Source organism: Callospermophilus lateralis, chromosome 1 (assembly GCF_048772815.1).
Source record: "Callospermophilus lateralis isolate mCalLat2 chromosome 1, mCalLat2.hap1, whole genome shotgun sequence".
NCBI lineage: Eukaryota > Metazoa > Chordata > Mammalia > Rodentia > Sciuridae > Callospermophilus > Callospermophilus lateralis.
The window spans coordinates 122,207,297-122,232,213 of NC_135305.1; the positions used below are offsets into that span (position 1 = coordinate 122,207,297).

The 24,917-nt window shown below is 39.3% G+C and overlaps 1 protein-coding gene across 12 annotated transcripts in view; it reads left to right on the forward strand.

Annotated features, from left to right (window-relative positions):
• Positions 1–24,917, forward strand: part of Depdc5 (DEP domain containing 5, GATOR1 subcomplex subunit) — a 147,983-nt gene that overhangs the window by 113,284 nt on the left and 9,782 nt on the right. For 9 of the 12 annotated variants that reach the window (XM_077108702.1, XM_077108706.1, XM_077108704.1 and 6 more), the window contains 5 exons: positions 4,381–4,535; positions 7,241–7,318; positions 7,789–7,921; positions 9,763–9,871; positions 11,468–11,695. In XM_077108702.1, coding sequence (XP_076964817.1) covers positions 4,381–4,535; positions 7,241–7,318; positions 7,789–7,921; positions 9,763–9,871; positions 11,468–11,695 — 703 coding nt within the window. Of the gene's footprint in view, positions 1–4,380; positions 4,536–7,240; positions 7,319–7,788; positions 7,922–9,762; positions 9,872–11,467; positions 11,696–24,917 lie in introns of those variants that run through there. The other 3 variants (XM_077108714.1, XM_077108718.1, XM_077108716.1) reach the window with 3 other exon arrangements.

The following is a 24,917-nucleotide window of genomic DNA, read 5'->3' on the forward strand; positions in this document are numbered from 1 at the left end:
TTCTCATGTATTTATTTTATCTTATTATATGTGTATTTATAATAGCCTCATGTTTTGTGGAGTTATGTGAGATGTAAAAGCACAAATAAATATTCATGAAGAGGTTTTAGGATGAACATGTGGAAAGGGACCAATACCTGCAGAGAAAGTTCAGTTCAGTTGAGATAGTATATACCAAGCACTGCTGGATATAGGTCTGTGGTCTGTGTCAAATACTATGGGAGGTACAGAATGAAAAACCCTTTACAAATATTACTTAATGTGTGTCATCCCCTTCCTATCCCCAGATGGTAAGTTCGTGAGGGCAGGGGGAGTATTTTCATTTGGGATGATATTTCTTTCTTCCCTGGTGTCATAAACCTTGCAGAACACCCGGCTATGGGTCTGGGAGTTTATTCCCAGTCCTTCCCACCTGCTCTTCAGTATATAGGATTCTGTCAAGGGTCTGTTTTTGGTACCTCTGCCTGACCTGAAGGAGCTGGGTGTCTGGAAGGAAGAAGTACCACTTAGCCCATTTGTCTCTAGGTAAGAGAGAGTAGAGTGCTGTCTCCCAATAGCCTCCGGGCACAGTTGGGAACTGGTTGGGCAGATCTGACTGCTTACTGGTGACTGATTATTCTTTAGCCTGAGAAAGCAGGAATGTGACAGGTGGAGGTGGTAAAAGGCCTGTCAAGGCACCTATTATGATTGATGCTAATCTCAGAGGCATCCCTGACAGGGCTCTCTCTTTACCATTTTCCATAGCTTTTGGAGTGCTAGGAAGTAGGGAAGAGACTGGCAGTTGGTGCTGCTGCTGATGGTTGTGCGTATGAGAGAGAGAGAGAGAAAGCGCACACACCAGACTGTGTAGATTTCACCATTTTTTCTATTGATGTCTTCTTTTCTGTTCCAGGCAGGATCCAATCCAGGCACCCCATTGTGAATAATGTTGCAATGAACATGAGTGTTCAGATATCTCTTTGACATACGGGTTTAGAATCTTTTGTGTACTTGTTAGTTGTCATGTTTTTCCTGTCTCCTCTGGTCTGTGACCATTTCTTAGTCTTTCTTTGTTTTGTGGGTTTTTTTTTTTTTTTTTTTTTTTTTTTTTGTGTGTGTGTGTGTGTTAGTGTTTGAACCTAGGGTCTCATATGTATTAAGTATGTGCTGTACCCAACCTCATTTCCTTGTTTTTTTTTTTTTTTTTTTTTTTTATGACCTTAATAGTCTTGAGGAGTCCTGGCCAGGGTATCCTGTAAAATGTCCTCAGATTTGGGTTTGACTGGTATTTTTTCTCATGGTTACAATGGAGTGGTACCTCAGAGGTGAGTTGCCCTTCTCATTATGTCATATTGGGATAGATGAGACCTGCAGGACATGCCTGTGATGGTAACCTTCATCATTTGGTCATGTTGTATTTGCCAGCTATCTCCACTGTGAATTTACTTTTTCCCTCTTTTATGCTCTACTCTTTGCAAGCAAGTCACTAAATTTAGCTAACAGTAAAGAAGATAAGGGGAATATCTACATATGTTAAATGGAACCTCTGTAAGGAAGATTTTGGGTGGGGATATTAAGATGAAACACATCATAAATTAATATCATCCTTTTTGACTGTTTGCTAGGTTTCTACCTGTGGTGACTACCATTCTGTTCATCCTGCCTTTTCTTTTTGTTTACCATTGTCTTATTTCAAAAATTTACTCCATGTGGATTGTGGAACTAAATGCAACCTCCAGAATAAAAATGTGCCTACATGGGGAAAATTCAGGAAATCAAAAAATAAGATAGGATTCAATATAAGGACTTGTAATTAGCACTTTATGTTACATTTAGCTCTGAACTTTTATTTTTTGGAACTAGGGATTGAACCCAGCACTTAACCACTGAACCACATCCCCAGCCTCTGCTCCCCACTCCCTTTTTTTTCATTTTTATAATTTTGTGACAGAGTCACATTAAGTTGCTGAGACTGGCTTTGAAAATTGCTATCCTCCTGCCTCAGCCTCCCAAGCCTCTGGGATTATAGGCGTGTGTCACTGTGCCTGAGTGGTCAGAAGATAAAGACAAACCAATTCTTCAGGAGAAGCATAACTTTTCCTCTTATTAAGATCTGAGGAAAATATGCAGCTTCATTAAAGGCAGATTGTGTGTGATGCAGAACAGGGATCAGGCAACTATAGGGCAAATTTGGCCCACCATCTTGCTTTTGTAAATAAAGTTTTATTGGAATGGAGCCATGCCCATTCATTTACATATCATCTGTGATTGCTTTGGTGCTTGTGCAAAGTTGAATAGTTGTATGAGAGACCAGGTGGCCCTCAAAACCTAGTATGTTTACTATCTGGTCCTTATGTTTGCCAACTTACGATTTAGAGAATAACTCTTTAACCACATCTCTACCAGAATAAAGAATCATGTACATTTGTGGCAGTATCCCTCAGTTTAGGCTGGTAGAGCAATTCTTAGGATGCACTAGAGGGGCCCAAAAGGGCCTATGAGCCAGTCTTATTATGTGCATTAGAGTTAGTTCTAGTCTCCCTCAGTTAGCTTGTTGTAATTTAATTTTGGTATTATGCCTATTCCTAAGCCTTATTGGTTATGGGCTGATGGTGGCTGATAATTGCAGGATGCTTATTTTTGTACTGCTCTAGGTGTTTATGGTACCAGCAAAGACTATGTGTTTTATTTGGTTTTCTTTTAAATCATTCACTGCTGTAGGAGAGCCCAGTGATTCTTTCAGAACCAGGGACAGTTTTACCCCCCAAGGGACATTTGGTAATATCTAGAGATATTTCTATCATATCTAGGAGATGGGAAAAGATGGATGAGGTATTTCTGACATGCTGCTCAAGATCTACAGTGTATAGACAGCACCCCCCCCCACCTCAGTCTTATTTGATTCCAAACGACAATAGTGCTGAGATTGAGATTGAGAAGCCCTTTATTAGGAAGAGCGATATTTATATCATCTAACAAAATATGCAGCTGGGCACAGTGGTGCACTCTTGTAATCCCAGGGAGGCTGAGAAAGGAGGACCACAAGTTGGAGGCCAGACTTAGCAATTTAGCAAGACCATTTCAAAATAACAAATAGAAAGGGCTGGTGATGTAGCTCCATTCTGGAAGTAGTACCCAAGAATCACAAATTAAGAACCTTATACTTTTCCAGAGTGCCCTGGAAGGCTTATTTATTACATTTGCTATGGGATGCAACCTTTGATGAATGTTGTAGGGATTCTAGGTGAGCAGGGCATAGATGTGTGCTGTAGGACCTTTAAAGGAGGTGAGATAGGTATAATGTTACTGTGTGAAGCAAAACCTGGCAGCTATCAGAAGAGATTCATAGAGGTGGAGTGCTTCAGCCTGGGGTGGAATGAATCATGAAATAATTTACTAAGGGCTCAGCATTTAAAATGGCCTTTCAAGATGATGGGCTTTTAGCTAGTGGTTGTGGAGAGAGGAATCTCAGGGTAACAGAACACACATACAGGATTATATAAGCAGATTCTGATTTGGCTGGAAATGTAGATGTCAGGTGGTATGGCAAGGTCACAGGTCAGGCAAATGTGCAGAACCCTCAATGGCCTAGGAGTTGGTTCTCAATGGTTTAGCTCATAGAGAGAAACAAAATTTTAGAGTAATAAAATAATGAGGTGGATTCTGTTCTTACAGAAGATTCAAATGAAAGTGGCTTCCAGTTAAGAGTTTTCAGGGGAAAGGCTGAAATTGTGGAGCTAGTTAAGAGACTGGTCCAGCCCTCCCTGATCAGAGGAAGGGTGAGCCTGATTTAGAAGTGCATGCGAATCTATAAAGGGAAGAAGGGAGCTGTCAGATGCCTCTTAGGTTTGAACCTGGGCAATCAGAAGGCTGAGTGTATTGCTACAGATACAGGAAAGGACTGGGGTGTAATGGGGGAGTCAGTAGATGGAGAGATTCACCCATTTGTCTTTAAATGTTTTTTCTTCCCCTCCTTCAAGTGTTATAAGGAATGATTCTTACTTCTCTTCTGTCTATATGGAGGGAGGGTTTCTTTAGTGTAAATCTTGTCTGAGTTGGGTGCTGAAGTAATTTCTTTGGTTCTGAGGATTTGGAGAGTGGGAATTTCCATTTGCTGTAGCAGAAGGCAGGGCACACAGCACTAGGTCTGGTCTCTAGACTGCTTTCACTCTTCTATCAGGTCCCTGTGGGGACTGGGAGTGAGAGGAATGGAAGACCATGTATGTAAGTAGCTTTAATGATTGCATAGGTGGTGGTGGTAGTTATTGATTTTATTTTTGTGTATATGTATGTGTGCATGTATGTATATAAATGCTTATTGAATGAATCAGCCAGCTTATTTACTAAGTTTACCTGTTGATTTTTTGTGGATTCCAGTATTAATTTTTAAATCTTCTATAGGTATCTCTGGAACAAACTGTCATTCCGGTGTTGGATAACACCAGTTTGGGGGTAAGCACAGGTCAATCTGTGGACAGAGGCAACAGCCAGACCTTTGGGAACACTCAGAACATAGGAGAACAGGCCTTTCCATCTGCAAACTCTAGTGACAGCAGGTGAGATTCAGAACGGCCGAACTTGTTCTCCTTGTGGGATGAGGACAGTCTAACCTTATTCTTAAGGACTATGGAGGATGGGATTCTAAAGCTTTGGGCCAAGATCTTTTTTTTGGTGGTGGTGGTGGCAGTGGGGGTGTGGGGAATCATACTCACTTTATGCATGGCAGGTGTACTCTCTACCACTGAACTACAGATTCAGCCAGGGCCAGGTTCTGACTGTCACAAATCAAATGAGATGCTCATAAGTCATTGCTTAACCATACCTGTGTGATGGGGCTAATGATCTATGCCCTGCCTTTCTCCCAGGATAGTTCCCTCAGAGACATAGAAATGTGTCAGACATTATGCAAGAGTACAGGGCTTGAGGAAGGGGGTCTAGACAAATCTCTTGGTCACCACTGCCCTGGTGGCATGATACTGTGCATGAGATAACATGTAGTCAGTAAGAAAATGAATGAACAATGAGTGAGTCACTCATTGTGGCCAAACATGGCTGTTTTTTTCCTATTCCTGAGTATCCAGAAGAATAAGAAGCAGCTTTCTGTATCTTATTTGCTTGAGCAAGTACCCCTGCTTTAAAAAAAATGAATTATTTATGTATATATGTATGTTTGTGTATTTGCAATGCTTGGGATTGATCCCAGTGCATCCTGCATGCTAGGTGAACACTCTACCGCTGAGTTACATCCCCAGCCCTTTTAATTTTGTGACAGGGTTTGCTAAGTTGTCATTTGGAGTCTTCCTGCTTCAAGCCTTCTTGACTAGCTGGTATTACAGGCATGTGCCAATGTACCTTGCTTAAAATATTTTTAAAAATTAATCAATGTATGATAAGTTTACATATTTATGGGGTAATGTGCCCTGGATTTTAATGCTTTTTTCAATTTTTGATAAATTTCTTATTTCCTTCCCAGCTATGTTTGTTTTATAATAATTCTGCCCAAGCTGTTCTTGTTGCCTCACTATACTGACTGTGTGGTCTTTGAATTAATGATCTAAGAAAATTTGACTTTTATACCCCTTCCCTAATAGCAGAAGGTTCTCTGTAGTGTTTATTTGACTGGCTCCCGCCAGCAGTCACTGTTTTCTTAATGTCATAAATTCTGTGCTGGTTTCACCTCTGCCTCATCCACTGCACTACTTTCATTCTGGCCAGTAGAGGTGATGATCAGTTCAGTCCTGGACTTCTTTACTCTCTGTCTTCTCCCAGGCCCATATCCCTGGCAAAACCAGGCTGGCTTTTTGACTGTGTCCATGGGCGAGATTGGAAGAGCTGCCCAGTGCACAGGGAATACCTCCATCTACCTCATTGTGTATGAGGGTAGAGTGGCAGGTTTGCTTCTGCTTTTAGAAGAAAAGAGGAATTAGGGATGTTTACATTGGAGGTGAGAAGAACAAAAATGACACAGCAGGCAGAATCAGGACTAATGATTGAAAATTACAGATAACAGATTCCATTTCATGGGAAGGAAGTCAGTGCAGCAACTGCTGCATGGAGGAGCTTAGTCCTCTGCCTTTGAAGGTGTTCTTGCAGGGAGGACAACTACTTGTCCAGATTCTTGGACTCTTCAGGATCAGAAGAAAATTCTGAAGTTTTTTTAAAAGACTTTTTTCTAAACCTGAGATTTTGGAATGCTACAGTAAGTCTTAAACTTTCAAATTGGCAAGCAGAGGAGTATGGATCAGAGGAAAAAGAGAGGTTTAAGAAACTTGAATAAGCATTCACCTAAGTTCTAGACATGACCCATTTTCCTATGATTGGAAACTGTTCAGTTGCTGAGTATGAAGCATGTTTTCAGGAACTGTCATACTATTAGGGAGAGCATGGATAGCAGGTTATAGAAACTGGATGTTGTTTCTTTTTTAAAAAATAACTTTATTTTATTTATTTATTTTTATGTGGTGCCAAGGATCAAACCCAGTGCCTCAAACAAGCCAGGTGAACACTGTACACAAAGCCACAGCCCCAGCTGTGGCAGCAGGTTAAAGAAAGAATCTGGATTTTGGAATATGATTGACCTGGATTCAGATCCAGACTCTGGGGCTTCTCAGCTCTTTGACTTTCACCAGTTCCTGCAACCAATCTAAGTTTCAAAGTGTTGAAGTTATCATTATTTTGTTTAGTATTGTTTTCCATATTGGGGCTTCACATATATCAGTCCTGTATTCAGTAATATACATATATTAGCCTCACAGCTACCCTGAAAGGCAGGAATAGTATTATTGCTGTTTTTCAGATTAGGAAACTAAAGTCAAGAAAAGCCAGAGGTCCTATAGCTGGGATGATACTGGGATTCTGGTTAGAATAGAGCATAGACCCCATGCTCTGACCATAACTAGCACTGTGGTCAGGATGAGATAAAGTGACATGTAAAAGGCTTTTTGGACAAAACTAGACCAGTCCAAGGAGATTTCTTGGAAATGGTTGGGCTTGAAACATATTATTAAATGGGGAGATATTTATTAATACATAAGACCACTTTGAATTCCTTTTATTTATTTTTTTTTTAGTGAGTATAGTCAGGAAGTAGGAAAACCTCTATGAGATATCCCCAGGATACTGCTGTTCAGAATTTGCTTGAATGCCTTCCATTGTCAAGATTTCCCTAGTTTTCAGCACTTTAAAAAGTAGACCATGTTTCTAATATTTGTGCTTTTGCTCATGTGTGTGCCCTCTTGCTTTGTTATGCTCTGTGTTACAGTTCTCAGCAGCAGGCAGCAAGCTCCTTGACATCGTCTTCCACCCTGGCAGAGATCCTGGAAGCCATGAAGCATCCCTCGTAAGTGGCTCATCATATATGTGGTGTGGGGGCAGGAGGTTCCTGAAGGCCTATGCCATGGCAATGCTCAGGCATTGTAGTTGGGTGGATTTATACCTGAATCTTCTGCTTAACAACTTTGAAACCATGGGCAAGTTACTTGACTTCTCTGAGCTTACGTATAAGTGGAGTTTCAAAAAGAGTGGTTAAGCACATTGTTGGAAGGATTAAATGGAATAGTTATGTGACATAGTGTAATGCCTGATAAGTAAGATGTTCTTTAAATGTCACTTCCCTTCTTCCCTTTTATCTTTTTCCCCACAACACCTTTTGTTGTCTTGTTGGGATTTCTCTCGGTCTAGGAATTACATAAAGAAATTGATTTATGGGGGTTCTCATTTCATATAGTAAATGCTTTTTCTGACTTCTCATCTTCTCTTTCTGCTTGTTGCCACTGGACACACATACATGCTGACTGCATTGGAACCCAGGACAGGAGTTCAGTTGCTCTCTGAACAGAAGGGCCTCTCGCCATGCTGCTTTATCAGTGCTGAGGTGGTGCACTGGTTGATGAACAATGTGGATGGGGTCCAGACGCAGGCAATGGCCATTGACATCATGCAGGTAAAATATCAAGACAGGTCCCATAGAACTGTCTGTTCGGTCCCATTGGCAGGTTGGGTGAAATCTGTTTTTAGTAAGTGTAAGGCATATATGGAGTTGATGAAAGGACAGGTTTTGCTTTGAAATATACTTTTTATCTCAACTTAAAAATCTGGCAATTATTTATTACTTTAACTGAAACATTCAGAGAGGAATCTGCATTTTTGAATCTAGTAATCTCTGTGAAAGATTTTTGGAGAATATTCTCCTGACCTCAAGCCCACAGTTTCCTGTTCATATAGAGGTCCCTACTAGAAATTGGTGGTTTGTTAAGCAACTGGATTGTCAATAAATGATTTGAATTAGCATGTGATCCTCAGCTCTTCCTTTGAGGGTCTCAATGTGCTATTTTTCATAGTCTTTCCCTAAAAACTTTATATACTTCCATCACTCTGAGAATACTATTTCTTTTTTCATAGAATGAATGTTACTATAGCAGTTAAAACAAAATGAACTAGAAGTATATGTATCAACATGGATAAATGTCAGAAGCATGATGTTGATGAAAACTAATTTATAAAATGATATAGTATTATATCCTTTATTTAAAATTTAAAATTTCAGCTGGGTTCAGTGGTGCACGCCTATAATCCCATCTACTCAGGAGGCAAGAGGTTCATAAGTTCAAGGCCAGTTTGGGCAGCTTGGTGAAACCTTGTCTCAAAATACAGTTAAAAAAAGGATTGGGGATGTAGCTCAGTGGTAGAGTAGCCCAGGGTTTAATCGACAGTAACATAATCAATCAATCAATCAGTGAAATTAAAAAATAAAATAAAATCTCACAAGAACACCTCACTGTCATGTCAATACATATCCATATAATAGCATTTTAAAAAACTTGCTTGAGAATATTGCTCTTATCATTTATTTCTGAGGAAAGAGCGGTCCATAGGTTTTTTTTTTTTTTTTTTTTTTTTAAAGTGAAAAGAACTGAAGTCAGTACAGTAATGCTCCTTCACCCCCTTATCCCAGTTTCATTTTCCAAGGTTTTGGTTAACTGTGGTCAGTTGTGGTCAAAAAATATAAATGAAAAATTCCAGAAACAAATAATTTGAGTTTTATTATGGTAAATTGTTATAATTGTTCTGTTTTATCATTATTGTTAATCACTTACTGTGCCTAATTTATATGTTAAACTTTTACATAGATATGTATAGGAAAAAATTATATGGTTGTCCTCTAGTATCTGTGGATTGTTTCTAGGACCCCTATGGGTACCAAAATCTGTAGATGCTCAATCTTTGTATATCTTCTCATATATTTAAATCCTCTATGGATTACTTATGATACCTAATACAATGCAAATATTTGTGCTGTATTGTTTAGGGAATAATGACAAGAAAAAGTTCATACATGATCATAAAGATGGAACTTTTTTCCAAATATTTTTGATCCAAAGTAGGTTGAATCCACAGATTCAGAGAGCTGATTGAATATCTAGGGTTCAGTATTACCTGTCTTTTCAAGCATCCTTTGGAGGGGGTCTTAGAACATATCCCTCTCAGAAAAAGTGGGGCTACTGTATAGCAAAATGTTAAATTTGATAGAGCTGAATGGTGGTCTACATGGATTTTTTTTCTACGTTTTTCTGTATGTTTGAAATATTTGATGATATACATGTAATGATATGACTTATACCAGGATAATATTTAGCACAGTACAATCTTTATGTCTAGTGGGTAGTTTGAAGATAGGGTCGCCTTAGTGCTCCTATTACTCCCTTGACTCTAGTGCACAACTGGGGACTATCCACTCTGAGAAGTCCCTTTGCAGGAACTTCAGAGTTTCATTGTCTCTCCTAGAAAATGCTGGAAGAACAGCTCATCATGCATGCATCTGGTGAAGCCTGGCGGACCTTCATCTACGGTTTCTATTTCTACAAGATAGTAATGGACAAAGAGCCCGACCGAGGTCAGAAGCAAGGCAAATGCAGTGGCCCACAGGAGTGGGTGTTTTTCTGGTGACCTACTGTTTCACTTGACAGCGTTTTGAGCTCCATATGTGACTTTATATTCTAAGTTGACATTTGAGCGTTTGTATTTAAGCATAACCAGAGAGAAAAGTTTCTTAAGCTATAGTATGTTCTTGTTGAGGACAATGTAGGTGGAAGATAAACCTAAAAGAGGCCAAAGGACCTGGTATGAGAATTCTCACAGCATTTTTTGGTAGCTGATTTTAAATATAGCACCCTACCTCTCCACTCCCACCTGGTGCAGGTGGTTTTGATGATGACAAAATGGTCTCCAATCTGTGATTTATAGCACTTTTTACTTCTTGGGTTTCCAGGCTCCATATATTCTCCCAGGAAGTCTGTCAATTCCTTACAAGTTTTTCAGGATATGTTTTAAGTATAGTCATCCTTTGGTATTAGAGTGATATTGGTTCCAGGACCCATTTTCTCCAGGATACAAACATCTGTGGATGCTTAAGACTTTTATATCAATGCATAGTATTTGCATATAATGTGTCTATATCCTCCTATACACTTTAAATCATCTTTAGATGACTTATAATACTTAATACAATGTAATTGCTATATTGTACTATATTATCTAAGAATAATGAAAAGAAAAATGTGTAGGTTTAGTATAGAAGCAGTTTTTTTTTCTGAATATTTTGAATATGTGATTGATTAAGTCTGTGGGTGCAGAACTCATGCATCCAGGAAGCAGATTTGTTTATTTATTTTTGTTTATTTATTTACTTTTTATGGTGCTGGGGATAAACCTATGTTCTTATGCATGCTAGGCAAGTACACTACGACTGATCCACACCCCCAGCCTTTAAAAAAAAAAAAAAAAAACATATATAAGGAAAAATAATCCCCAGAGAGAAGCAGTTTCTCATGTGGCCATGGTGAAAGCTGACTTGTTTAGTTCTGGAGGCACCCAGGACTCAGACCAGCCTCTCTTGTACATGCAGCACATGTGTGGACCTTGGCTGGAAGTGACTCCCATCCTGCAGACAGATAGTTTCTCCACCTTTAGGTCTAAAAATCATACATGAATTGATGCAGCTGGTGACACTCACTGTGCTATATTGTCCAAGGATGTGACAGAAGTGGGAACTTTTCCCTTGTAGCCACTAGTATGTCCATTGTCACTTTTTTTCTTAAATAATTATTTTTAAGTAAATAAGTAAACACTTATTTTTTGCCTTCAAATTGAAGGGGTGGGGGTTTACCAGTATATGCTCTGAAATTATGGGTATAAATTGAATATTATAAATTACTTGTTCCAATGAAGTTCATATAACATATAATTAACCATTTTAAGGGCATTTAGTACTTGTGCAACCACCACCTCTGACTAGTCCCAGACTATTTTCATTACTGTCTAAAGATTTTCCTATTTTGGACAAATTTTATAAATGGAGTCATACAATATGTGGTTTTTATGTCCAATTTCTAGCATATGTTTTCAAGGTTCATCCATGTTGTAGCATGCATCAGTGAGAAAATAAGCATTTGTACTGAGGTATCCTTCTCTCCCTTCTGCTTTTTTTCAGTGGCCATGCAGCAACCCACTGCCACCTGGCACACTGTAGGCATGGATGACTTTGCCAGTTTCCAGCGCAAGTGGTTTGAGGTTGCCTTTGTGGCAGAAGAGCTCTTGCACTCTGAGATTCCTGCCTTTCTCCTACCCTGGCTGCCCAGCCGGCCAGCCTCCTATGCTAGCAGGCATAGCTCCTTTAGCCGCAGTTTTGGAGGACGGAGCCAGGCAGCTGCACTTTTAGGTAAATGCTTGATCTAGCTGGATGTGGGGATGTATTGGCAGGTGCCTGGGAAAGGGTAGCAGCCAACCAGGGAATGATACCACGTGAACCAGAATTAGACCTTTTGTTACTCCAATACTTTCCACTGTGTCTGTTGACACTGTGCTGAGCGGATCCAGTTTGATTTTTTCCCAAGCAATAGATAGTATTTAGCACCTCTCAAATCAGAGCATGGTGCCAAATGTGCATTTATAGGAGGGAATAGAAAATGTGGCCACTTTTGGTGAGAGCCCTCAGGATACAGGGAATATAAGCTGGTGCTCACCGCAGGTTTAGTTCCTGTCTGAGGCCTTGAGATCCTAGGATCTCAGAATAGGAAGAAACCTGAAAGGTTATCCATTCAAGACACTTCAGCTGATCATGAATCTTCCCTCATTCCTTCTTCCCCAAATATACTTACCACACTCAAAGATATAAATTGGAACTCTTATTCCCTTTCCATAATTCCTACAGCTCTTAAGATAGCAGTAAATACCTGTTTATCAAAAGATGGTGACCTCTGATAGGAAATGGAGACCTCTGCTCTGGAGGAGAGGCCCTGTGGATTGTTTAGAGAATACATGCCCTGGGTGAAGCACCACAGAATTTATCTCTGGGTCAGATTGCAGAGATCCTGAAAACCTTTGGAAGAAAGGAAGAGCCATAATAGACCAAACTCCAGTGAAATGTTACATTCTTCTTTGCCTGTAAAAGCTCAGCTAATTAGAATTCTGATCTGGCTGGTAGAATGGAAAGGTTAATAGCCATCACAGATCCTCAGATTTGCTTAGATCTGGGTGGATGAGCCACCCTTGCTCCAATCTAAGGACAATATCTCCACTTGTGCTCAATACCCCTGCTTATAGTACTTGGACTGATTTTAACAGGCATTGCCTCTCTCTGAACTCTTCCTCTCTAGTAAAGCATCTTCATCAAGCATCTCTGCCAATCTCCAACAGGTAGACTCTGTCCTGTTGCAAAAGCCAATCAAAACAAAACAAAACAAAACAAAACAATGGGAAGCTTGTATCAGATTTTCCTTTGTCCTTTCCTCTGGAACAACCCTTCTCAAGCTTACCAAGGAGCACCACATTGCTTAATAAAGTGGCCTAGTCCTTTTGCCACCAGTAGCATTTGTTTGATAATCTCTGACTCCTTTAAATGGTTTTCTTTATTGGTTCCTAAGGTAATTGGTACAATATGGCAGAATGTCTCCTGACATTGCTACAGTGTACCTCTCAGCTCTCCTATTTTTGTTAGTCTCCTTTGCTGATATCTCTTCAGCAATCTGATCTTTCAACATTGTATCAGGTAGGCCTCTTTCATAGGCTGGTAGAGCCTTCTCTGGGTCCTATCTTTATGTCTTAAAGCATCTCGTGAAGGTCAGTCAGTGTCTTTCATTATCCCAAGGTCTAATCACTGCTAAATTTTCATCTCTATCCCACACCATGCTTTCCAGTTTGAGACTCATCCATTCATCTCCTTGACTGTCAATCAGATGGCTAAAGTACATTGTTTAGAGCTCTACCTTCCCACTCCCTTGCCACCATCATCTCCTTCTCCTTTAGTCTTTCCTTGTCATTTTGGTTACTTAGGCCAGGCAGGAATCTCAGTCACTTTCCTGTTCTTTCTTTCCCACTCTACATCTAGTCCATCAGCAAGTTCTGTCTTCCTTTTATCTACCTTCAGTATTCTAAGCCACTGTCATCTCCTGTGTGTGATACTGTAATCACCTCTTGACCTCCCCCCCCCCATTATCTGTTTTCCACACAGAATACAGAGAGACCACTTCAGATGTAAGTAGGATCATGTTTTTTTCCTAGGCAGCATTCTCTTGTGACTTTCATCTCACTGGAATTAAAAGCCAGTCTTTAGCCTCTCAGGCTCTCCCTGATGTGAGCTTCTTACTCTGCCCTATCTTCTGTGGTGGTCCTATGCACTTTGCTGACCCACATTGGCTTCTGTGCACGTAGCTCAACATGCCAAGCATATTTCTGCTTCTGGCTTTTTCCTTCTACCTGAGGCACCATTGCTCAGATAGCCTCAGGAATTCTTCCCTTCAAGTTTCTCCTTCAAGGTCACACGTGATTGAGGTCTTCCCTGATCCCCCTACAGTCTCTGGGCCCCTAACACCCAACCTTTGTCTGCTTTGCTCTTATCACCTCTGGACAGTGTGTGTGTGTGTGTACAGCTTGTGAGTCCTTCCAAGGATTTAAGTCCTTCCAAGGACTTAAGGTGTGTAATGAACTTCTTTTTGTTAACTGACTGTCCTCACTCCTACTTAATACATAGTTGGTTTCTGTTAATACTTTTTGAATATATGAAAAAATATTAATGTAGTTTGGCAGAATTTGGGGAAAATGAATTTGGAACATTAGATCTGGAATTGTCAAACCTGAGCAATTAGTTGCTGAATTGTCAGAAAAATAGTAATAGTTCTGCTGTTCATTCTGTTGACAAGCTGCCCATCCCCTTTCTTGTATGCATGGTCCTTCCCCTGTGAAAAGACAAGGAGATGTGTGCATGGTCCCAAACCTCTTGCTGCACTTACTACTTGTGCAGTTACTACTTCTGGAAAATGCTACCAGTGTTGTCATCTTGACATACTTAGTTTCTGGAAGCTCTGTTGACAATGTGTATTCAAATATCCTCCTTTCTGAAGTCTTCTTCTATAGGCTGGTAAAATCCTCTCCTGACTGACATAGTCTTTTGCTCAAGATGGGATTCAGATTATCTCAGTTTAGCTTTGGTTCTTAGTGCTTAAAAAGAGCAGTCTATAGAAAAATAAAGTCATGTGCTCCCAAAAAAAGGAGAGTAGAGAGGAAGATAGGGTTTATGTCCAGGGCAGGAAGTTGATTGGACTGGTATTTGCTATCTGGGGTCTGTGTATGGGCCTTAGTGAATCTGAAACTAGGCAGAATTTTGCATGTATGCTTTCTGGGGAAACATCCTTTTATTAGCAAAAGTAGCTCTCATGGTTGTTATAGTGGGATTTTATTCTTTCAGCCTCTTTGCCTATCACTTCTCCATAGAAAGTGGTTTTCTTTTCCTTTTAAATCTGATAGCTAGTTCTATCTAGTGACAGCTCTCAGACCTTTCTGTTAAGATATGAGATGTTTCACTGCAGCATTTTTCCAGGTTAGAATATAGACTTTTACTGTGTCATTTCTTTATTTATTTTCTTGGATACTGGGGATTGAACTCAAGGATACTCCACTACTGAGCCACATCCCCAACCCTATTTTTATATTTTATTTAGAGACAGGGACTCACTGAGTTGCTTAGCACCTTGCTTTTGCTGAGGCTGGCTTTGAATTTACAATCCTTCAGCCTCTGAGCTGCTGGGATTAGAGGCGTGTGCCACCATGCCTGGCTTGTGTCATTTATTTAAGTAACAAAGATCTATTGTGTTTATTAAATTATTGAGGTGCTGGGAAGGGAACCCAGTGCTTCACATATGCTAGGTAAGTGCTTTTCCACTGAGCTACATCTCTACCCCAAACTATTGTCTTTAAATTGGGTCATCATCAATGTTTGGATTTTTCTTCAGAAAAAAAATATTATCACTCATAATGGAAGAAAGGCCTATATATTATATGTGACCTGTTTCTTTTCCATTTGCTTTTTGTGTGTTTCTTTTGACATGTTCCTTTTTAAATACTTCTGATTCTCAATTGGCCCTTAGTAATTCGAAATTATTTTGAAATCCTTGACATTGGCAAATGGTCCTATCTGGATTCACTCATGGTAGGTTTCACTTCCCTGTGTTGCTGAGTTGGGAAGCTACAGGGGCATCTGAGAATCTTGTCAGCTTTTTCTTTTTTGGGGGTACAAGGGATTGGACTCAGGGGCACTTGACTACTGAGCCACATCCCCAGCCCCATTTTGTATTTTATTTAGAGACAGGGTCTCACTGAGTTGCTTAGCACCTTGCTTTTTCTGAGGCTGGCTTTGAATTCTGAATCCTCCTGCCTCAGCCTCCCAAACCACTGGGATTATAGGTGTGTGCCACTGCGCCTGGCAGTTTTTTTCTCCCTCCCTCCCTCCCTTCCTTCCTTCCTTCTTCCTTCCTTCCTCCCTCCCTCCCTCCCTCCCTTCCTTCCTTCCTTTAAACACTAGGGGGTGTTTTACCACTGAGTTATATCCTCAGTCCTTTTAAATTTTTTTTAATTTGAGACAGATTCTTGTTGAGTTGCTAAGGCCCTCACAAAATTGCTAATGCTGGTCTTACCTCTTACCTCAGCCTCCCAAATTGCTGGGATTAGAGGCATGTGCCACTGTGCCCAGTTCTCTCAATCTTTTCTTGATGGCCTGCTGGATCTCAGGGTCAGGAGGGCTTATAGACTACCTGTGTTCAAACCCTATCACTTGTACCTTTTCCATAGCATTCCTGGTTGGTGGGAGCCAACTCCTTTTTGAAAATCCTTTTGATGTGGCACTCACTACTAATAACCCTCACTTCATTCTGTGGCAGCTCTAGTTGTTTTGCTGAGTTTCAGTTCCCTTTGTGGGATTGTGTTCATTTTACTCTAGTGACACTGATCCCTTCCCTGTGTCATTAATGGCACCCTTGCTGTGACCTGGGTGAAGGATGCTAAGTCTGATCTTCCCCTGGGTTTGTATATATTTATTGGATTCCATATATCTCTATGTCCCCAAAAGGTGAATAAGTTGGTTCCCATGGAACACAAGGAATGACTTTACTGAAAGTGGTATTTTGGCTTGGCTTGTACCTTTGTCAACACTTTAACCCTGCTGGAAGCATCTATAGGTCAACCCTGAAGTATAAAACCAATGAAACATTTTTTTTCCCCATCTTGGGATTTTGCACACAATAAAACAGTATAATTTGATCAGTTTCATTCCCCAGAACCTCCATCTTCCTTCCCCTTGATCCCTTCTATTCTACTGGCCTCCCTTCTTTTTTTAAAATTTGTTCTAATTAGTTGTATATGACAGTAGAATGCATTTTGACAATTTATACACAAAGGGAGCACAACTTCTCAATCCTCTGGTTGTACATGGTACAGAGTCACACCAGTAGTGTAATCATACATGTATATTAGGTAATAATGTTTGTCTCATTCTACTGTCCTTTATATCCCCACAGCTGTACCCCTTCCCTCTGCACAATCCAAAGTTCCTTCATTCTTCCCTACCACCCCCTGTCCCCCAGCCTACTATGGATCAGCATCCCTTATCAGAGAAAACATTGGGCCTTTGGTATTTTGGGATTGGCTTATTTCACTTAGCATGATGTTCTCTAGTTCCATCCATTTACCAGCAAATACCATAATTTCATTTTTCTTTAGACTGAGTAATGTTCCATTGTGTATATGTAACACATTTTCTTTATTCATTCATCTGTTGAAGGGCATCTAGGTTGGTTCCATAGTTTAGCTATTGTGAATTGAGCTACTATAAACATTTATGTGGCTGCATCACTGTAGTATGCTGATTTTAAGTCCTTGGGTATAAACCAAGGAGTGGGATAGCTGGGTCAAATCGTGGTTCCATTCCAAATTTTCTGAGGAATCTCTATACTGCTTTCTAAAGTGGTTACACCAATTTGCAGTTCCACCAGCAATGTATGAGTGTGCCTTTTCCCCCGTATCCTCGTCAACACTTATTATTGCTTGTATTCTTGATAATTGTCATTATGACTGGAGTGAGATAAAATCTTAGAGTAATTTTGATTTGCATTTTTCTAATTGCTAGAAATGATGAACATTTTTTTCCATATATTTGTTGATTGTTTGTATTTCTTGTTTTGTGAAGTGTCTGTTCAGTTTCTTAACCCATTTATTGATAGGGTTATTTGTGTTTTTGGTGTTTAGTTTTTTGAGTTCTTTATATATCCTGGAGATTAGTGCTCTATCTGAGGTGTGTATGGTAAAGATTTTTTTCCCATTCTGTAGGTCTCTGTTCACCTCATTGATTGTTTCTTTTGCTGAGGAGAAACTTTTTAGTTTGAGTCCATTGCATTTATTAATTCTTGATTTTATTTCTTGCGCTTTAGTAGTCTTGTTAAGGAAGTTGGGGCCTAATCTGACATGGTTAAGATTTGGGCCTACTTTATTCACTATTAGATACAAGGTCTCTGGACTAATTCCTAGGTCCTTGATCCACTTTGAGTTGTGTTTTGTGCATTGTGAGAGATTGGGGTTTATTTTCATTTTGCTACATGTGAATTTCCAGTTCTCCCAGCACCATTTGTTGAAGAGGCTATCTTTTCTTCAGTGTGTGTTTTTGGTGCCTTTGTGTAGTATGAGATAACTGTATTTATGTAGGTTTGTCTCTATGTCTTCTATTCTGTACCATTGGTCTACATGTCTCTTTTAGTGCCAATACCATGGCATTTTTGTTGTTATAGCTTTGGTAGTACAGTTTAAGGCCTGGTATTGTGATGCCTCCTGCTTCACTATTCTTGCTAAGGATTGCTTTGGCTATTCTGGGTATCTTATTTTTCCAAATGATTTTCATGATTGCCTTTTCTATTTCTATAAGGAATGACATTGGTATTTTAATTGGAATCCCATTGAATCTGTATAGCTTTTTGGGTAGTGTGGCCATTTTGACATTATTTATTTTGTCTATCCAAGAGCATGGGAGATCTTTTTGTCTTCTATGGTCTTCTTCAGTTTCTTCCTTTAGTATTCTGTGGTTTTCCTTGTGCAGGTCTTCCATCTCTTTTGTTAAGTTGATTCCCAAGTATTTTTTTTTTTTTTTTAGGTTATTTTGAATGGTGTAGTTTTTCTAATTTCTCTGATTTCAGAGGATTCATCATTGATGTTTAGAAATGCATTTGATTTACGGGTATTGATTTTATATCCTATTTTGCTGAATTTATTAATTAATCCTGGAAAAGTTCTGGTGGAGGTTTTTGGATCCTCTAAGTATAAATCATGTCATCAGCAAATAATAATAGTTCGAATTCTTCTTTTCCTATCCATATTCCTTTAATTTCTTTCATCTAATTTTTCTGGCTAGAGTTTCGAGGACTACATTGAATAGAAGTGGTGAAAGAAGGCATTCTTGTTTTGTTCCAGTTTTTAGAGGGAATGCTTCCAGTTTTTTTCCATTTAGAATGATGTTGGCCTTGGGTTTAGCATAGATAGTTTTTACAATGTTGAGGTTTGTTCCTTCTATCCCGAGTTTTTCTAGTGTTTTGCACATGAAGGGGTACTGTATTTTTCAAATGCTTTCTCCATCATTTGATGTAATCCATGATTCTTTATTGATGTGATGAATTATATTTATTGATTTCTGTATGTTGAACCAATCTTGCATCCCTGGAATGAATCCCACTTGATCGTGGTGCACTATCTTTTTAATACTTTTGTATGCAATTTGCCAGAATTTTATTGAGAATTTTTGTATCTATGTTCATCAGGGATATTGGTCTGAAGTTTTCTTTCCTTGATGTGTCTTTGTCTGGTTTTGGTTTCAGGGTGATACTGGCCTCATAGAATGAGTTTAGAAGGGTTCTCTCCTTTTCTATTTCATGGAATAATTTGAGGAGTATTGGTATAACTTTTTCTTTGAAGGTCCTGTAGAACTTGTCTGACTATCTGTCTGGTCCTGGGCTTTTCTTGGTTGGTAGGCTTTTGATCGTATCTTCTATTTCGTTGCTTGAAATTGATCTGTTTAAATTGTGTATGTCCTCCTGATTCACTTTGGGTAGGTCATATATCTCTAGAAATTTGTTGATGTCTTCAAGATTTTCTATTTTATTAGAGTATGCATTTTCATAATTGTTTTTAAGTATCTTCTGTATTTCAATAGTGTTTATCATGATATTTCCTTTTTCATCATGAATTTTAATAATTTGAGTTTTCTCTCTCCTTCTCTTCATTAGGTTGATTAAGGGTTTATCAATTTTATTTATTTTTTTAAGGAACCAACTTTTTGTTTCAATTTTTCTTTTGTTTCAGTTTCATTGATTTCAGCTCTGATTTTAATTATTTTTGGTCTTTTTGGTATTGATTTATTCTTTTCTAGGGCTTTGAGATGTAATGTTAGGTCATTTATTTGTTGACTTTTTATTCTTTTAATGAATGAGCTCAATGCAATGAACTTTCCTCTTAGCATTGCCTTCCTAGGGTCCCAGAGATTTTGATATGTTGTATTGGTGTTCTCATTTACCTCTAAGAATTTTTTATCTCCTCTCTGAAGTCTTCTGCTATCCATAGCTTTTATTTATTTATTTATTAGTTGTTCAAAACATTACAAAGCTCTTGACCATACCTTTTATATTTTTTAATTTTATCATTGATTTCTATTTTATTCCATTATGATCTGATAGAATGCAGGGCAGTATCTCTCTCTCTCTCTCTCTCTCTCTCTCTCTCTTTTGTATTTACTGAGAGTTGCTTTGTGGCAAAACATATGGTCTGTTGTAGAGAAGGATCCATGTGCTGCTGAGAAGAAGGTAATTCGCTCGATGGTGATGAAGTAGTTTTTATATGCCCATTAAGTCTAAATCATCGATTGTAATATGTAGTTCTGTAGTTTCTTTGTTTGGTTTTTGTTTGGAAGATCTATCCAGTGGTGAGAGAGGTGTGTTAAAGTTCTTTGTTTGGTTTTTGTTTGGAAGATCTATCCAGTGGTGAGAGAGGTGTGTTAAAATTATCCAGTATTATTGTGTTGTTATCTATTTGATTCTTGAAATTGAGAGGGTTTGTTTGATGTATGTAGATGCTCCATTGTTTGGGGCATAAATATTTACTATAGCAATACTAAATATTGTTATATCTTGTTGATGTATGATTCCCTTAACCAGCATGAAATGTCCTTCTTTATCCCTTCTGACTAAGTTTGGTTTGAAGTCCACTTTTTATGGTATGAGGATGGAACCCCTTGCTTGTTTACATAGTCCGTGTGAGTGATGTGTTTTTTCCTAACCTTTTAACTTCAGTCTGTGGGTGTCTTTTCCTAGGATTTGAGTCTCTTGAAGACAGCATATTGTTGGGTCTTTTTAAAAATCCAATCTTCTAGTTTATGTCTTTGGATTGATGAGTTTAGGCCATTAACATTCAGGATTATTATTGGGATATGATTTGTATTCCTGGTCATTTTGGTTTATTTTTGGTTTTTAGCTTGATTTAGTTTCATCTTTGCACCCAATGCAAATAATATACACCTTTAAACCAAATATCTCCTATTAAGGTATCTATAGTTTTGTCACAATAAACAGAAATGATGTGTTCAATTATTGTCTACAATATAAACAAATATAAAGTTTGCTGAAAGGGTTTACCATTTCTAATGATAGACAATAAGGGAACAGAATTAGTGTGAGATATGATGTTTATGAGAGAGGAGAGAAGATAGAGGAAAAAATTTAAAGTAAGAGAGAGAGAGGGATTAATAGAGGTTGGCTGTTAGTATGCGAGAAGTGAGAAAGAGAATCTAGGGAGACAGGTAGGTGAGGAAAAAAAATTTATACAGATTAAAATAAAGTATAAATATAAGGATATACAACAAAACTGTAATGTACTATTCAGACATCCCATTCCTCAATAAATTGTTGCATGAAAAATATTTGGATTAAAAGATGGTAGAGATATGAGGGAAAGGGCAAAAGAAATAATAAAAAAAAAAAAAAAAAGGAAAGTCTCAATGAAAATTGAACAATAGTTTCCGCTGGCTTTCAAAAAATTTCTTAACTTCCACTCTCTGCTGATAGGTGGGGTTGTCCGAAGTTTAATGGTAGCGCCAGTCCCGTGGGTGCCAGCAAGATGTTCTCACACCCTCTTCCAGTCTTCCCACCCATTTCATCCCCATGAGCTGAAGAGAGCCTGGTTTCCTCCAGTTTCTCCAACGGAGCTCCCTTTGGGGAACTGCCCCTAGTCTCTGACTTCCCACAGCTTGCTAGAACCAGACTGGCTCATACAAGCCAAGCTGCAGTCTTATGGACCTGGCTTCAGATTCCCAAGGCTCTGCCTTGCTGCACTCCCAAGATTCAATACCATTTCAACTTGAGGGGAAACCACCAGGGATGTGCTCACACAAAGGAGAGACCCTACAAAGAGACAGCCAGATGGTGGCCACTAGCACACCCAGCATAAAGACCTCAGGTGCAACCAGACCTGCAGGTACCCCGACAATATATCTTCAGGCTCTGGCTGGTATCCCTAGACTGAGGCAGCCATGTCCCAAGATGGCAGCAGTGGCAATTGCAAACCTGTGGGCCCTGACTAGTGTCCCAAGATGGTGGCGGCTGCATGTAACCAAACCTGCGGGTACTGTGACAGTGGACTTCCAAGCAGCAGGGGGAAGCGGGCAGCCAACAATCCACTGGTGGTCTGCTGCCAGTCTGTAGGCTAGTGGCAGGCAATCTGCAGGTGGATGTCAGGCAGCAGTGGATGGGCAGGCAAGAGGCAGGCAAATGGACAAATGGCAGACAGTATGCTGGTAGACAGCCAGCTATCAGGCTATTGTGGAATAGCAGGGGATCAGTGGGCAGCAATAGCTGCCTTGCAGAGAAACAGTATTTCTTCTGCTTGAATCCTGAGTCACAGAGCCACAAGAAATGAGGTCTTCTTCCAGTCCACCATCTTGTATCTGTCTCCGAAACCAGGGATACAACCACTTGGCAGAACAGTTCCTTTGGGCTTCTCTAGACCAGTCTGTGTTGAACTTAATATTCCAGATGGGAAAGAAGAGATGTATGTGGTCACTGTTGATGTTTATGGAGTGACCTTATTTTTGCTGGGTGTTTTTTACTTGAGGGGGAGGAATACAGTGTTTAAGAGTAGAGAGCAAAACTTTCTTTGATTTGGTCTGTGAAGTACAGGGTCAGTCTGTCGGTGTCATGAATCAGAAACATGAAGCAGAGACAGAGGTGCAGCTTTAGGAACAGAGTGGTCAAGTTAAGGTACCAAGTACCTTAAGCATAATGGACAGTGTTTATGGAGTTATGCCCAGGTCTCACCTTGAGATTTGGTGAGCTCCTGGCTTAAATGGAGAGCAGAGGGAGAGGAGGGGAGATAGAAATGAGGAGACTTGAGGAGAAGGCAAAAGGGAGTCTGTAAACCTTTCTCTGCTATGTTCACTTGTTCCTCACCCCTCCTCTGTGAAACAGCTAAGCTGCCACCTCTCAGTTTGGAGACAAAGAACTAAACCAGAGCTATATTCTCAGAAACACTTACTAGTAAATGGGAGAACTTAGGTCTTCCAACTCCAAATCCAGATCTTTTGTATGTTTTAGTTTTGAGAGAAAAATAAGTGGTACACCTGGCAGCTAAAAGTCAGTTTACCTGGGTGCCATTCAGTGCCCTAGCTAACTCTTCCCTGCCTCCTGTTAGCAGCTCAGTAAAACTGCTGACTTAGGAGCCATTTTATCCTTGTCAGAGATAATACAATTCAATGCTTCTACCTGCAGACCCAGGACTAAGTTGAGTACTTAAGATAAATAGAAATCATTGAACTCATGGGGGTGGGTGACAAATGAAGGGCAGACCATAATTTATGGAAACCTTAGGTGTGACAGTATCCAAGGCAGGCAGAACAGAGCCTTGACCTTTTAAAATTTCTGAGCCTATTTCAATCCTTTATCTAGTAAGGAACTTGATTTTCTGACACCTCTCTAATATATTACTGTCTTGGATTGAGTAGGTTTTCTGAACAAGGATGCCAGAGGATAAGCAAGTTTGGCACTGAGCCAGTCTTCCACCAAAGGATGATGGAACAGAGTGTTAAACTTTATCATGAGGTTTTATTTATTGAGAAAAGATTATAGAACTAATGCCTTCCTGGATTGAAACCAGAAAAGGAAGACTTCCTCCTTACTCTGGTCTGGGCTGCTTCTCCTTATATCCCTTTGTGGATCACTGAAATCAGATAATCTTGGGTTCAGCCTGCCTGAGGTTCTGACTCCATAATTTTAGCCAAGGAATCTTCCTTCTTGAACTTTGGTTTCTGTCCTGTAAATGAAAGGGTTGGATTTGATTAAGGAGAGGCAAACTGTAGTTTAAGTGGCCCTCTAGTTTATGATTTCTTTGCTTGTTTTATAATTGCCCATTTTTTGAAGAAGAATTTTAGGGTCACAAGAAAATTGGTGCCAAAAGTTTATATATATCCCTTGACCGCAAATATACCTAGTCTTCCCAATATCAACATCTCCCACCAGAGTGACATTCCTTAAAATTCATGAAATCTATGTTGATATACTATTATCACCCAAAGTTCATGGGTTGGGCTGGGGATGTGGCTCAAGCGGTAGCGCACTTGCCTGGCATGCGTGCGGCCCGGGTTCGATCCTCAGCACCACATACAAACAAAGATGTTGTGTCTGCTGAAAACTAAAAAATAAATAAATATTAAAATTTAAAAAAAAAAAAAAGTTCATGGGTGATAATATAGGATTCATTCATGGTGTACAATCTATGGTTTTGGAAAAACATATAATGACATGTATCTACCATTATTGTATCATACAGATAGTTTAACTGCCCTAAAAAACCAATTGATTTTTTCACATATTTTTTATTATAATTGTACATAATGGTAGATTTGTTGTTTCGTATTTGTAAATGTGCACAATAGAACAATATAATTTGACTGACATCATTCCTCAGTATTTCCTTCTTTTCCCTAGTTCCATTTCTCTATCTAGTCTATTGATTGCCCTTTGATTTTCATGGGACTTCCCTAATCCCTCCTTTTTCCTCTCTACTTCCACATATGAGAGGAAACATGCAATCCTTGACCTTCTGAGTTTAAAAGCTATCTGTTTTTATAAATAAGTTTTTTTTTTTTTTTTCCTTTTTTATCTTTGTAATACTGGAGATTGAACCCAGGGCCTTGTGCACAGTAGGCAAGTGCTCTGCCACTAAACTGTTGCCCCAGCCCTTTTTATTTTATGTTGAGAAATGTTTTTGCTAAGTTGTTTAGGCTGGCCTTGAATTTAGGATTCTCCTGCCTTAGCCTCTGGAATTGCTGTGACACAGGTGTGTGTCGCTATGCCCAGCATAAAGAAAGCCCGTTCTTTAATGCAATGTCTGTGTTTACTTTTGCACTATATTGAGTAGTTGAGACAGAAACTATATGCCCTGTAAAACCTAAAATAATTTATTATCTATTCACAAACAGAAAAAATTTGGGGACGCTGGGACTAGATGATTTCCAGAAAATTTCTAGAGTCTCTGATTTTTAAAAAAATAGTTTGTATTTTTGATACCTTTATTTTAGCTATTTATTT